The 13,530-nt window shown below is 48.3% G+C and overlaps 1 protein-coding gene across 7 annotated transcripts in view; it reads left to right on the top strand.

The window, feature by feature from the left end:
* Positions 1-2,734, top strand: part of PDE4A (phosphodiesterase 4A) — a 43,868-nt gene extending 41,134 nt beyond the window's left edge. For all 7 annotated transcript variants that reach the window (XM_058525726.1, XM_058525727.1, XM_058525730.1 and 4 more), the window contains one exon: positions 160-2,734. In XM_058525726.1, the coding sequence (XP_058381709.1) occupies positions 160-855 (696 nt within the window). In that variant the 3' untranslated portion in view covers positions 856-2,734. The remainder of the gene's footprint in view (positions 1-159) is intronic.
* The last annotated feature ends 10,796 nt before the right edge of the window (positions 2,735-13,530 follow it).

Genomic DNA, 13,530 nt, shown 5'->3' with positions numbered 1-13,530 from the left:
TCTTCCCCAGGGGAAAAAGAGGAGGATTGGCATCGGATGTTAGCTCAGGGCTGATCTTCCTCACCAAAAAATAAATAAATAAATTTTATTAGCTCCTGCAGTGTGGCGGAGCCATCTGCACCAGCACGGCCAGCACTTTATACCTTCTCCCTCTCCCAGGTGGGTTTCATCGACTATATCGTGCACCCGTTGTGGGAGACGTGGGCGGACCTGGTCCACCCGGATGCCCAGGAGATCCTGGACACGTTGGAAGACAACCGGGATTGGTACCACAGCGCCATTCGGCAGAGCCCTTCGCCACCGCCCGAGGAGGAGCCCAGGGGGCCAGGCCACCCGCCCCCACCCGACAAGTTCCAGTTTGAGCTGACGCTGGAGGAGGAAGAGGAGGAGGAGGCGACCACCGGCCTGGGTGCAGGTGAAGTGCAGGAACTGCCCCTGGCGCAGGCGCAGGACGCGTCCGCAGCTGAGGAACTGTTGGGGCTCCATGGCCAGGCCGTGCGCACAGAGGTGGAGGTACAGGAAATGCGCCTGAGGCAGCAAGCAGACCCCGCAGGGCGTGTGGCTACGGGCCAGGAGGAGTCCGCGTCCCCACATGCATCTGCGGGTGCTGTAGGCTGCAGCGGTCCCCCCGCTCTGTCTCCTGAGAGCCCCCCTTTGCCTGCCTTGAGGACCCTGCCCCCTCCAGAGGAGGCCCCGGGCCTCCCGGGCCTCCCCTCCACGGCGGCCGAGGTGGGGGCCCAAAAAGAGCACCAGGCTGCCAAGAGGGTGTGCTGTGCCTGCACGGGGTCCCCCAGCGAGGACCCACCCGCGCTCCCAGCTCCCGGCGGGTGGGGGTCAGCTGGAGGCCCCACCTGAGCCCCCGCCCCTGCCCGCTGTCGCCCCCCTGCCTCCCTTCACCACCCTCAGCCCCCCAACCGCCCCCTCCACTGCCTCAAAGACTCTTGAGCCTCCTGAGAAAAAAGAAAACAGAAAAGTGGGGTTTTTTCTCTTTTCTTTTTTTCCGCCCCTCCCCCAACCCCCACCCATGGGGCCTCTTTTTGGAGGTGGGGGCTGGGGGAAGAAGGGGCTGAGGCCCCCGACGGGATTTTATTTTTGGAATTTTAATTGTTACGTTTTTAGAAAAAGAAAAAAAAAAAAAAAACCACCAAGATGAAACACAGCAACTGTAGATGTTCCTGTTCCCGGCTCCCCCTCGTTCATCTCCAACCCCCACCCTCCCCAAGCCCCGCTAGGTTCCAGGCTCAGTCTTCCGGCCTCTAAGGGCTCTCTGCCTGGGCCCAAGCAGGCACAGGGTCTCCTTCCAGCCTTCTCTTCTGAATTTTGGAGGGTGTCTAGGATCCAGCCAGGAATAGCCATTCTGGGGGGCGGCCCGGGCAGGTGAGGGGGGTCGCCATGGGAGGCCCCAGCTCCAGCCCGTCTCTGGCTCGCTGTGCCTCCCCCCACCCCAGAAGTCTTCCCCCCGCCTCATTTTGCACAAACGTGGCAATACCGACTCCGAGACGGGCAGTGGGGAGCTGTGCTCTGAAGGACGCAGCCGGGGGTCTTGGAGAGACATTCACACCACCAGCCTTGGGGCTGAGGTCTGAGGAGGGCCTGATCCCCCCTCTGCTTGCCACTCTCTTCCCCTCCACTTTGGGTTCTGTTGGAATTTTCTCCGTTTGGGGGGACGGCTCTGAGCCACACCCCTCCTTCCAGCTGCTCTCCTCTTGTTTCTGCCTTAATGATTCCCAAGGCCATAGGAGAGGGGGTCGAAGTGGCCCCACCTGCACCTTGGGTGGGGCGGGGCCAGGCCCGGAGCCCCCATCCTGGGCACCCCCCTCCCCAGCATCCTCCTGCCCCCCCTCCCTGACCCTGTGCCCTAGGAAGAAGCAATAATGGTGTACACCCACATCCCTTTTCTGGGCAGCCCTTCCTCTGCTGGCCCCAAAGTCTCCATTACCCCCCACCTTGCCAAGCCTCCCCCTCACCCGGTAGCTATTCCCCAAGCAATATGACAGACAGATGGATGCAAGGCCGTTTTTCTCCAAGCCATGGGGGGACTGTTTAGAAAGAAAGATTCTCTCTTCTCCCTCTGCTCTGCTCCTCTGCCTGTTCTGCAGCTGGGCCGGGCAGGCCCTCCTCTCTCATCGTCTCCCCCGGCAATTCTGAGCACACGGTACTGTAGCCCCTGGGTCCCCCCAGCCTTCCGTCTGTCTGTCCATCTCGATGGGGAGTACGACCCGCCCCCACCCCCAGGATGCTGTACAGGGTTCATTTTTGTAGTGAACGTAGTTTCTGTCCCAGCCGGTGACCGGAGTGGGCCTTTTTTGTTGTTGTTTTCTTTCTTTTTTTTGTACATACTGTAAGGTTGGTTTGTAAATTATTCTACAGAGGCAAAAAGGGAAAATAAACTTGCCCTTCCTCGACTGACCGGCAGGGGAAGGAGGGGAGGGGGCCTCCCAGAGGGAGAGTCCCTGTTCCCGCTGTATTATACAAACTGTACCATAGACCCCAAAAGTGTGGACTCAACACTGGTTTTGGTGGGGAGTCGTGGCATCTGGGCAGAGCCTGCCCCCTCCCCCAGGGCTGGATGTGACTGGCGAGAGGGACCGCCACGCACCATCAGGGCTCCTCTCTCTGGGGGTGCACAGGACCCCTGTGAGCTGCTCCAGTGTTGTCCACTTTGACGATCAATGAGTCTGATCAGTAATCAATCCTTTGATCTTGTCTCCAATTAAACTGAGGCTTTCATGGATGTTCCAGGCTGACGTGGCTTCCTTTCCTACAGTGTTCTCAAGGCGCATCTCTCCTGCACTGTCTGTCTGGGGTGGGGTGGGGTTGAATAGGGGGCTCTGTCCCTACCTCTCCCCAAGCAGATAGAAGCCGAGGGGATGCAGAGGGCTTGGCAGGAGCAGCTGCAGCTTGTAAAGTGGAGGATCAGACCACGCAGTCTTTGGAGGCCAGCAGACCCAGGTAAGCCTCGCTACACAGAACATACCTGACACAACTCTTGGGGGCTTCTGGAATCTTCAAGTCACTCCTGGAAACCTCAAGGGAGCCTGACGGACGGCACCTCCACCATCTGGCTGTCAGGTCGTGATAAAGGGTCTAAGGTCGAATTCTGCCATGCAGACGTTAAACTTGATTACCAGGCAGAAGGGAATTTACACCTGTAAGTTCCAAGAATTCCCAGATTCCTGCCAAATTTGGTGTTGCAACATTTGTTACCAAACCTCTTAATTCTCAAGTTCGTATGCCTGATGTGCAGTAAGCCAAACACTGAGACATCCGTGCTTAGAGATGGAGAAAGATTTATTCAAATTGGCCAAGACAAGAGGGTGGGAGCATAAGTTCTCTCAAATCCGCCTTAACAAGAGAAGGAGGCAGGGGGTTTATAGAGCTAAAGGCCTTGGCAGGAGGAGTTTTGAGAGGTAGTCCATGTTTCTTTCACTCCTGATAAGCCCCTGGGCAATCTGGCTTCTGGGGATGGGTGGCAGCTGGGAGCTGGTTATCTGGTGATTCTTGAAGGCATTCTCTTTATTCTGTAAAACACGCTCATAAATCCTTATGACCCTTGAGTCACCCCTCAGGTTAATCAGGAAAACAGCAAATTGACAGGATTAACTTTTTTTCATAACAAGGTCGAAAGGTAATCTTACTGAATATTTACAGTAACCCTCAGGTACCTGGCTTCACTGGCTTCACCGTCACCTTTCGTGAAAACAAACCCAAAACAATGAACCTCTTAAAGACACGATCTGGTGTTGCTTCGAGCCTGTTAGCCTTATGGGTATCTGACAAGCTGAATCCTCCAAGTTCACATGGGACCAGCCTGGGATTTTAGCTCTGTTTTTCTGATGTGTTCATAAAAGATTGGAGAATGAGTGAGTCTCAGATATTTTAACCCATCCATGTATTTGAATATTGTTCACTCCACCCAGGGGAGCCCATTTTTCCAACCTTTATCAGGCTAATTAACAAGCCCCTGATTTCACCAATAAAACATTTCTGATGTTCGTTATGCTAATGAGCAAAACTTCCCATGTGGATAAAGATACAGATAGCTGAAGTTTATGATAAGCAGGCTCCCGGATTAAAACCTGGCTGCCTCTGGGGTGTAATAAACAGAAGTAAACACATACACACACAGAGTGCTTAAGTGGTTCAGATGCGTAGATGTATATGTTCACAGTGTGTGTTCTGCAATAGAATGAGAGCAGCTTCTTTGGTTCTAAGGAAAGGTCGACCAGCCGCCTCTGCTAGTCATCTCTAGCGGCCAGGGACTAGTTTGGATGCCAGCTCTAGCTGTGTGACCTTGGGTGTGAGATGTCTCTGACCCACAGTTGTCTCATCTATAAAAAGATAATAAAAATCCCAGACTTATGGGGTCTGTCTAGAGCAGGGTGTCTAGTGAAACTTTCTAAGATGATGGGAATGTTCTGTGTCTGCCCTGTCCAACACGACAGCCACTAGCCACATGTGGCTATTAAGCATTTGATATGTAGCTAGTCCAGCTGAGGAACTGGAGTTTCCATTTTCCTTGACGTGAAGTAGCCACAAGTAGCCAAGGGCTACTGTATGAGACTGCAGGGTTCTGGAACTTAAGGGAAAGAATGAGTGTAGAGGATTTAGCGCATACAGAGGTTCATCTGCTTGACTGTGGCTTAAAGATTCACACTGTTTATCGTGACTCAGAGGTGGGAAGCAAAGCTGGAAAAACTAGAAGTTTCCAGGGAATCTGAACTTTGCACAAAGAAGCAAAGAGGAGACACAGACGTTTTCCCAAGGGTGTTTCAAAGGGAGGCAGGATCAGGGAAAGAGTTAGGAGTTGACAGCACCAACCCCAGGCTGCAGGATATGGCTGGGTGGCCCCCGTGAGCCTTCTTGCTCCGGGCCTCAGTTTCTCCAAGTGTAAAAGGGCAGGCATGATGTTGCAATGCCTCCTACATTGGGATGTGGTGACGGTCTGAGAATGTGGATCGAAGGGTGAAGGTGGCATGTGACCATCAGCTGGCTCTTTAAATTCCCTTGGTGGGGAGTTCATCTTTCCTCAGGCAAAGGTGACCAAGGGCAGTGGGGCGCAGCAGCGAGGCTTTGTAATCTGAACGGGACAGGGGGACCCCGGGGAAGGGGTGGAGTCAATTCGTTCTCTGAAGTTGACATCAGCCACCTGCAGGCCACGCAGTCTTGGGCAAATGGCTCCACCCTGCCCAGCCTGTAGGGGGCTCTGCCCAGTGCTAAATGCATGGGGCAGATTAACTTATTGACTCTCCAGGGGACCTTGAGATACGTACTGTCACAGGCTACATTGTGCAGATGAGGAAACTGAGTCTGAGAAGTGATCTACAATGTCAGGAAAATTCAGGGAAATAGGCGGGGATCTCAATTCACCCAGCGCCTGTTCTACAATGACACTGCCCAGATACTTCTACATTATTATCACTGCTTTATTTCAAGCAAACAAAATCTTGAGATGTGGGGAATAGTTTTCCCTCTTTCACTGCATAAAAATATAAGGAAGTACAAATTACAGCAAGACACTCTTGGAGCCGGCCCGGTGGCATAGTGGTTAAGCTAGCGCACTCCGCTTCAGCAGCCCAGGGCTCAAAGGCCTGGATCCCAGGCGCAGACCTGCGCACCGCTCATCAAGCCATGCTGTGGCAGCCTCCCACATATAAAGTGGAGGAAGATGGGCACGGATGTTAGCCCAGGGCCAGTCTTCCTCAGCAAAAAGAGGAGGATTGGCAACGGATGTTAGCTGAGGGCTAATCATCTTAACCAAAAAAAAAAAACAAAACGCTTTGTTTTCCCATTTATTGGCAAATAATGAAAACATGGAATATCCTGGGATGAGCAAAACACTTTCATAGCTCCTTAGTGCTTGTGGAAGTTGGCACATACAGCTTTCCAAGAGTGGCCTGACAATATTAACCAATAACATAACAACTGTGCCTGCATTTTGACCCAGCCATTGCAGTTTTTTTTTTAATTGAGGTCATAATGGTTTATAACACTGTGAAATTTCAGGTGTACATTAGTATTTATCAGTTTCTGTATAGACTGCGTCATGCTCACCACTGATAGTCTAATTTTCATCCGTCACCATATTTACCCTTTATGTCCACCACCCCCCACCCTCTTCCCCTCTGGTAACCCTGTGTCTGTTCTCTCTGTCCATGTGTTTGTTTATCTTCCACATATGAGTGAAATCATGCGGTGTTTGTTTTTCTCTATCTGGCTTATTTCCCTAAACATAATACCCTCAAGGTCCATCCATGTTGTTGCAAATGGGATGATTTTGTCTTTTTTATGGCTGAGTAGTATTCCATTGTATTTATATACCACATCATCTTTATCCATTCATCAGTTGATGGGCACATGGGTTGCTTCCACATCTTGGCTATGGTGAATAATGCTGCAATGAACATAGGGGTGCATAAGTCTCTTTGAATTGTTGATTTCAAGTTCTTTGGATAAATACCCAGTAGTGGGATAGCTGGATCATAGGGTATTTCTATTTTTAATTTTTTGAGAAATCTCCATACTGTTTTCCATAGTGGCTGCACCAGTTTGCATTCCCATCAGCAGTGTATGAGGGTTCCCTTTTCTCCACAGCCTCTCCAACATTTGTTATTTTTTGTGTTGGTGATTATAGCCATTCTAACAGGTGTAAGATGATATCTCATTGTAGTTTTGATTTGCATTTCCCTAATGATTAGTGATGTTGAAGAGCTTTTCATGTGCCTGTTGGCCATCTGTATATCTTCTTTGGAAAAATGTCTGTTCATACCCTCTGCCCATTTTTTGATCGGATTGTTTGCTTTTTTATTGTCCATTGCAGTTTTAAAATTATTTATCCTAAAGAAACAGTTGGAGGAAAACCTAAGGATGCAAGTACAAAATGCCCCTTCTAGTGTTGGTCAGAATAGTGAAGAATTATTAAGAACCCAGATGTCCAACATTAGAGGAGTCATTAAATTATGCTTCACTCATATGATGGAATAATATGCAGCCATTAAAAACAATTAAGTGGGTCTATATTTCTTCAAATGACAAGATGTTCATATTGAGAAGAGCAGCTTTTGAAATATTCTGCTTTATATGATCCTACTGAAAAATAAGTGCATAGAAAAGGTAGCTGGTCCATCAAAATATTAACAGTGTCTCCAGTGGTGGGATTAAAAGAGATCTGTTTTCTGTTCTGTAGTCTGCCATATTTTCTGCATTTTTGCAATGAGCATGTATTACTTTTACAACCAAGGGGAAAATTATTTTATAATCAGGGGAAAGAAAGAGCCGGTATTTGTTATCTGGGAGGCACAAAAGCATGGTAGGTAAGCACACAGAATCCGATTCAGCTTGCCTGGATTCTGGTTCCAACTCTGCCAGTTAATGATTGGGCTGGTCTGACCAGGTATTTACCCGCTCTGTGCCTCAGTTTCCCTCGCTGTAAAATGCAAATAATAATAGCTCTGGTTTATCACGCGATTACCAGGTGCCAGGCACTGTTTGTTTTACGGAAGTTATCGCACTTAATTCTCAGAACGGCGCTATAAAGTAGGTACTATTATTATAAAATGGGTCACAGGCAGAGAAGGAGGCTGCACTGGGAACTCGAGCCCACGAGCGCCCCGCAGAGTGGGGCTGGGGAGCTACAGGAGGACCAAGACAGTGCGCACGCGCAGACCGGGCAGGGGGCGTGGTGAGGACGCGAGGGAGAGTTTCCCCCGCGCTACGATTGGCTGACGTAGTTGTCATTAGCCGAAAAAGCAGCCAATGAGAGGCGCGGCCGCTTCGCCTTTAGAACCCGAGGGCTGAGGATGCTGAGGCGCTCGGACTGCGGCAGGTGCGACGAACCCTGAGGCGGGTGAGGGCACCTGGCGTCACTCCCTTCCTGCGAGTGACCCAGCGTCGTTCCTGCTTTCTTAGGGGGACCCCCGGCGTCATCCCTTTTTCCGGAGAGTGACCCCTGAGACGTTCCCCTTTCCTGAGAAGGACCCCAGCTTCCTCTCTCCCCCCTGAAGTGGACCCCAGCGTCGTCGCTTCTTCCTGAGTGTGAGACCAAGGTCGTTCCCACTTTTTTAGGTGGACCTTGGCGTCGAATGCCCTTCCCCAGGGGACCCTGGTGTCGGTCGCCTTTCCTGATGGGGCCCCAGCATTGTCCTTCCTGAGGGAGACCCCGGCGCCACCCCCTCCTCCTGAGCGGCCCCCTCCCATGTCATTATCTCTTCCTGAGGGGACCCCAGAGTCGTTCCCCCTTCCTCAAAGGCCCCCAGTATTGCTCCTCTGTCCTGAGAAGGGGCTGGCCTTGTCCCCCCTTTCTTCAGGGTTTCCTGTCATTGCATCCCCCACCCTGAAGGGACCCATCACCTCCCTTTCCTCTGAGCGTAACCCCTTCCCCCCGAGCGTAACCCCTTCCCCCCTTCCAGTTTGAGGCCGACCCCTGCAAGGGCTTCTGTGGTCCCCAGACACAGGAGAGGTCCCAACGTCCCCTCCTGTGCTCCCCTGCCCCCAGATGGGGACACGGGGAAGGCAAGACTCAGCTCACCCTCGAAGCGTTGCAGGGTGGGGAGTGAAACTAGCTGATAAAGGAACTGACCGCGTCACACGGGAAACCGTTTAAGGAACTGGGGCTGTTCCTCCTAAAACGGGAGCCGCAGGAAGGATCTAAAGCTGCCTTAAAATCTTTATCAAGCTTCCCACAATTCCTGAGATCGTCACAGGTACTTACTGAGTGATGGGATTTGTGCGGGACTGTCACCCGGAAGAGGGTTGACTTTGTTCCATGAAGTTCCGAGAGATCTGATGGTAACGGTGTGACAGGGAGGCGGAAAGGGCTTCCTCGGGTTGAACTGAAATCCCAACAGGCTGAGCAGGCTGAGTAGCTCTGCTCTTGCACAAAGATGGCAAAATCCACACCCTTGGAGAAGCATCTGGAAGACCTGGCTAATTCCATTCAATCCCGCAGATGTTTATCGTACGTCTAGTGAGGTACAATAATTCGTCAGGAATACGATACAATACAATAATAACAAGAATTTGAACATTCAGATATGTGTGAAGCTCCTATTGTGTGCCAGCAAATAAAATGAACAAGACGGAAGAATAGAAGAATAATTACGAATACGAGGCCGACAAATAATATTGCTTATGACTTCTGCGAGCTACTTTTTCCTAGAGGAATTCTCAGGATTTCTGGTTGTACATTAATGAACAGCCATGCACATATCTGTCTCCCCACTTGACTGTAGGCTGTAGGAGGGCAGAAACCATGTTGTCTGCTCAGTTGTGTCTACACAGAGCCTGGAACATGGTAGGCACTGAAGTATTTATTGTTCCTGCCCTAACTTGTCCCCTGGTGAATCCTTAGAAGAACTGAGAGGTGGTCAGGGAGGGTGAAATATAATAATAAGTAAGGAGAAGACATAGAGTAGAGATAAAAGGGACCCCACAGGGGCCAGCCAGGTGGCATAGTGGTTAAGTTTGGCTTGGACGAGGCCTGGGGTTCCTGAGTTTGGATCCCAGGTGCGGACCTACACGCCACTCATCAAGCCATGCTGCAGGGGCCGGCTTAGTGGTTAAGTGCACGTGCTCCGCTGCTTGAGGCCCAGGTTCGGATCCTGGGCGCACACCAACACACCACTTCTCTGGCCATGCTGAGGCCGTGTCCCACATACAGCAACTAGAAGGATGTGCAACTATGACATACAACTATCTACTGGGGCTTTGGGGAAGAAAAAAAAATGGAGGAGGATTGGCAATAGAAGTTAGTTCAGAGCCGGTCTTCCTCAGCAAAAATAGGAGCATTGGCACAGATGTTAGCTCAGGGCTGATCTCCCTCACAAAAAAAAAAAAAAAAGCCATGCTGCGGCAGCGTCCCACATACAAAACCGAGGAAGACTGGCATGGATGTTAGCCCAGGGACAATCCTGATCATCAAAAAAAAAAAAAAAAAAGGACCCCACATAAAAACCAAATCCTTGGAGCGTTGGCTGATGCTATTAATCCTTCCTGACCCTGAAGCTGAGAACAAGTGAAGGTGAAGAGGCAGCTGAAGTCAGCATCAGGCTGCCGAGTTTCAAATCTCCCACCAAAGTTGCCTAGATCAGCTGATTAAACCCCAGGGCATCCTGGGATGTGTAGTCTGAACAGTGTTCCTGGGTGTCCTGCTTGAAGTGTGGTGTAATAAAATCAAAGCTACCACCCTGAGGTGTGGATGTGGTGCTGGGGCTCACAGGAGGGAGAGTCTTTTAGGTCGGGAGCTTCCTGGATGCATCTGCAGTTGTGTTTGATTTATAAAAAATATCTTTTGCCGAAAAATATCGTTTGCCGAGAAGTTTTGAAGAATGCTAATTTGAAAAATAAGAACAAGTCAAGGTCAAGGGCATTCTACACCCTGGGAATCTGGCCAATCTTGTTCCTTTTGTAACTTTCCTTCTCTGGAAATAGTTCCTCTTTTTACCCAGAGACCCACAAGAGGGTGCTGTGCTCCTTTTGGACGGAACTTCCTGTATCAGCCCTGAGGGTCACGGAGAGCTACAAAACCATCATAAAACAAGACAGGTGGGTTGTTGGAAGAACGGATTTTTCACAGGTAATGAGAGCCAGTGGGGAATTTTAAGTAATGCGGGTAAAGTGCTCTGAGGTCATTAAATGTTATCATTATCACTCTAACTTGAACAATCTTTCTTTTTCTTTTTCTTTTTTTGCTGAGGAAGATTAGCCCTGAGCTAACATCTGTGCCCATCTTCCTCTATTTTGTATGTGGGTTGCCACCACAGCATGGCCACCGACGAGTGGTGTAGGTCCACGCCAGGGAACTGAATCTGGGCCACCGGAGGGGAGGGCACCGAACTTCATCACTAGGCCACAGGGCCTGTCCCCTGACTTTAACAATTTTGATCATTCAGATTAATGTTAGCATTTCAAGTTTCCAGTACTTACTTCATTCCTAGTCAATAATACTACATTTATTGTATCCTTACTGCGTTTGCCAGGTGCTAGGTACTGTTATCCCCATTTTATAGATGAGGACAGTGAGGCACAGAGAGGATTTGCACCAAGTAAGTGCTAGATATGGGTCTCAAATTTAGTCTGTTTTCTCCAGGGTCTTCTTTTTTTTTTTTAATGAGATTCTTTTTTTTCTTTTTGCTGGGGAAGAAGCCACAGCATGGCTACTGACAGACGAGTGGTGTGGTTCCACAAGTGGGAAATGAACCAGGGCTGTGGGGGTGAGAGCCCGGAACCTTAACCACTAAACCATCAGGGCTGGCCTGACTTTCATCCTGTCTTTCACCTTCATCTTCATAGTCTCTTTCTGTACTGGAACCTCCCCTTGGCTTATAAACATGCTCTGTCTTCTGAATCTTAAAAGCAAAACCCCAAACCCTCCCTGAACCTTTTGTTGCTCTCTAGCTATCATCCCATCGTTCTCTGCCTCTTCCCACCCAAATGTCTCAAAAGAAATGTTCCCTTTCTCAGCTTCCTTTACTGATTCGGTGTTGTCTCTTTGGCAATGGTTCCTGTTCTAAGGAGGCACTCAATAAATTTTTACCGAAGGAGTCTTTTGCTTTACCCTCACAATTCTTCCGAAATGGTTCTAGGTAAGGTTGCTTCCCAATTATCAAATCCAGTGAGCATTTGAAAGTCTCTTATCTTTCTGAACCTCTGTATTTAATAGTGTTGTTTCTTTTTTTGTGTGTGAGGAAGATCAGCCCTGAGCTAACATCTGCCAATCCTCCTCTTTTTGCTGAGGAAGACTGGCCCTGAGCTAACATCCATGCCTACCTTTCTCCACTTTATGTGGGACGCCGCCACAGCATGGCCTGACAAGCGGTGCATCGGTGCGCACCCGGGATCTGAACCCGGGCCGCCAGCAGCGGAGCACGCGCAGTTAACCGCTACGCCCCGGGGCTGGCCCCAATAGTGTTGTTCCTTAAAACTTCTTGTGCTCAACTTTTTCTCCACTTGTCTTCTATGACCATATACTTTTCTTAGTTTTCCTCATAATTTTCTGCTGCTGTAATGTTTCTATTGGGGTCTCTCTTACTCCCATCTACTCCTTAAATGTTGTTTCTTGGAATTTGCCTTTAAGCCATTGTTCTTGTTCTACACCAATATGTTCCTGGGCAAGCAGCATCAGCATCAACTGGGAACACGTTAGAAATGCAATTTCTTGGTACCCACCTACTGGGTGGCGAATGAGAGACCTCTGAGAAATTCAACACCCAATTATGATTAAAAAAAAAAAACCGTAGCAAACTAGGTATATGAGGCAGCTTCCTGAACTTGATAAAGCTTCCAGCAAAACTTAAGGCATAGATTACAGAAAATCTTTTGGCAAACATCAGATTTAATGGTGGAACATTAGAAGCAGTCACTAAATAGTCAGGAATAAGACAACTTTGCCCACTACTAATCAACGTTGTACAGAAGGTCTTAGCTAACGTGATAAGACAAGAAGAAGAAATGAGTGGTGTAATTCCCGGAAAAGATGACATCACATCATCATCATTTGCAGGTGATTTGACTATCTGCTGAAAAATAAATGACACCAGTAGAACTAATAAGGGAATTCAGCAAAGAGCCCAGTGGAAGATCAACATATCTGTATCAACAACTTTCCTATATACCAGAAATACCAATTTAAAAGGATCAGGGAGGAAAGGTCCCATTGACAAGAGTGACAAGACCTATAAAACTCCCATGAATAAACCCATTGCAAGTCCTTGGTGGAGAAATTATAAAGCTTTCCTGAAGACAGCGAAGAAGATTTCTTTAAATAGACAGATACACTAAGTCTATGAATGGAGAGACCTAATATTGTAAAAATATTATTTCTCCCCAACTTGATAATTTTAATGCAACTCAATCAAAATTTCTATTTTTTATGGAATTTCATCCTTCATAGGAAGGAATGAGTATGCAATAATAGCTCAGACTATTTTGGGGGTGGGGGGAGGGAAAGAAAAAGAGAGAGAGGAAAGAAGGAAAGAAAGAAGGAAGGATTTGTTCTAATATTGACATATTATAAAACTGTAGTAATTAAAACAATGAAATTGGTGCAAAAATGCATATTTAGGTCAACAGAACAGAATAGAAAGTTAATAAAACAGAATAGAGAGTCCCATGCCTAAATGGGAATTTAGTGTATGATTATGATTGCATATCAAAACTACAGGTAAAGAATGGATTAGTCAAGAAATGGCTTGAAGAATGAATGGTTGGGCAGCAACCAGCCGTTTATATAAAAAAATTAAACTAAATTCCTACTTCATACCATACACACCAACAAATTCCAGATGGATTTAACAACAGTGCAAAAATAAAACTTAAACATACTTGAAGAAAATATATTTAAAAAAATTTCTTGATGTCTCTGTTAATCAGGATTCTTGGTTCTAACAGAACCAATAATAACCAACCCTGGTTAACTTAGGCAGAACAGTTAATTTATGGGCAGGAGACAAGAACTTAACAAATGGGTAGGAAGCTACAGAAAATGGCAAGAACTAAAAGTCTCTTAAATATGACAAAAAAGGGAAGAACCAT

Source organism: Diceros bicornis, chromosome 30, assembly GCF_020826845.1.
Source record: "Diceros bicornis minor isolate mBicDic1 chromosome 30, mDicBic1.mat.cur, whole genome shotgun sequence".
In the NCBI taxonomy this organism is placed as follows: domain Eukaryota; kingdom Metazoa; phylum Chordata; class Mammalia; order Perissodactyla; family Rhinocerotidae; genus Diceros; species Diceros bicornis.
This window is presented reverse-complemented; position numbering and strand designations above follow the sequence as displayed.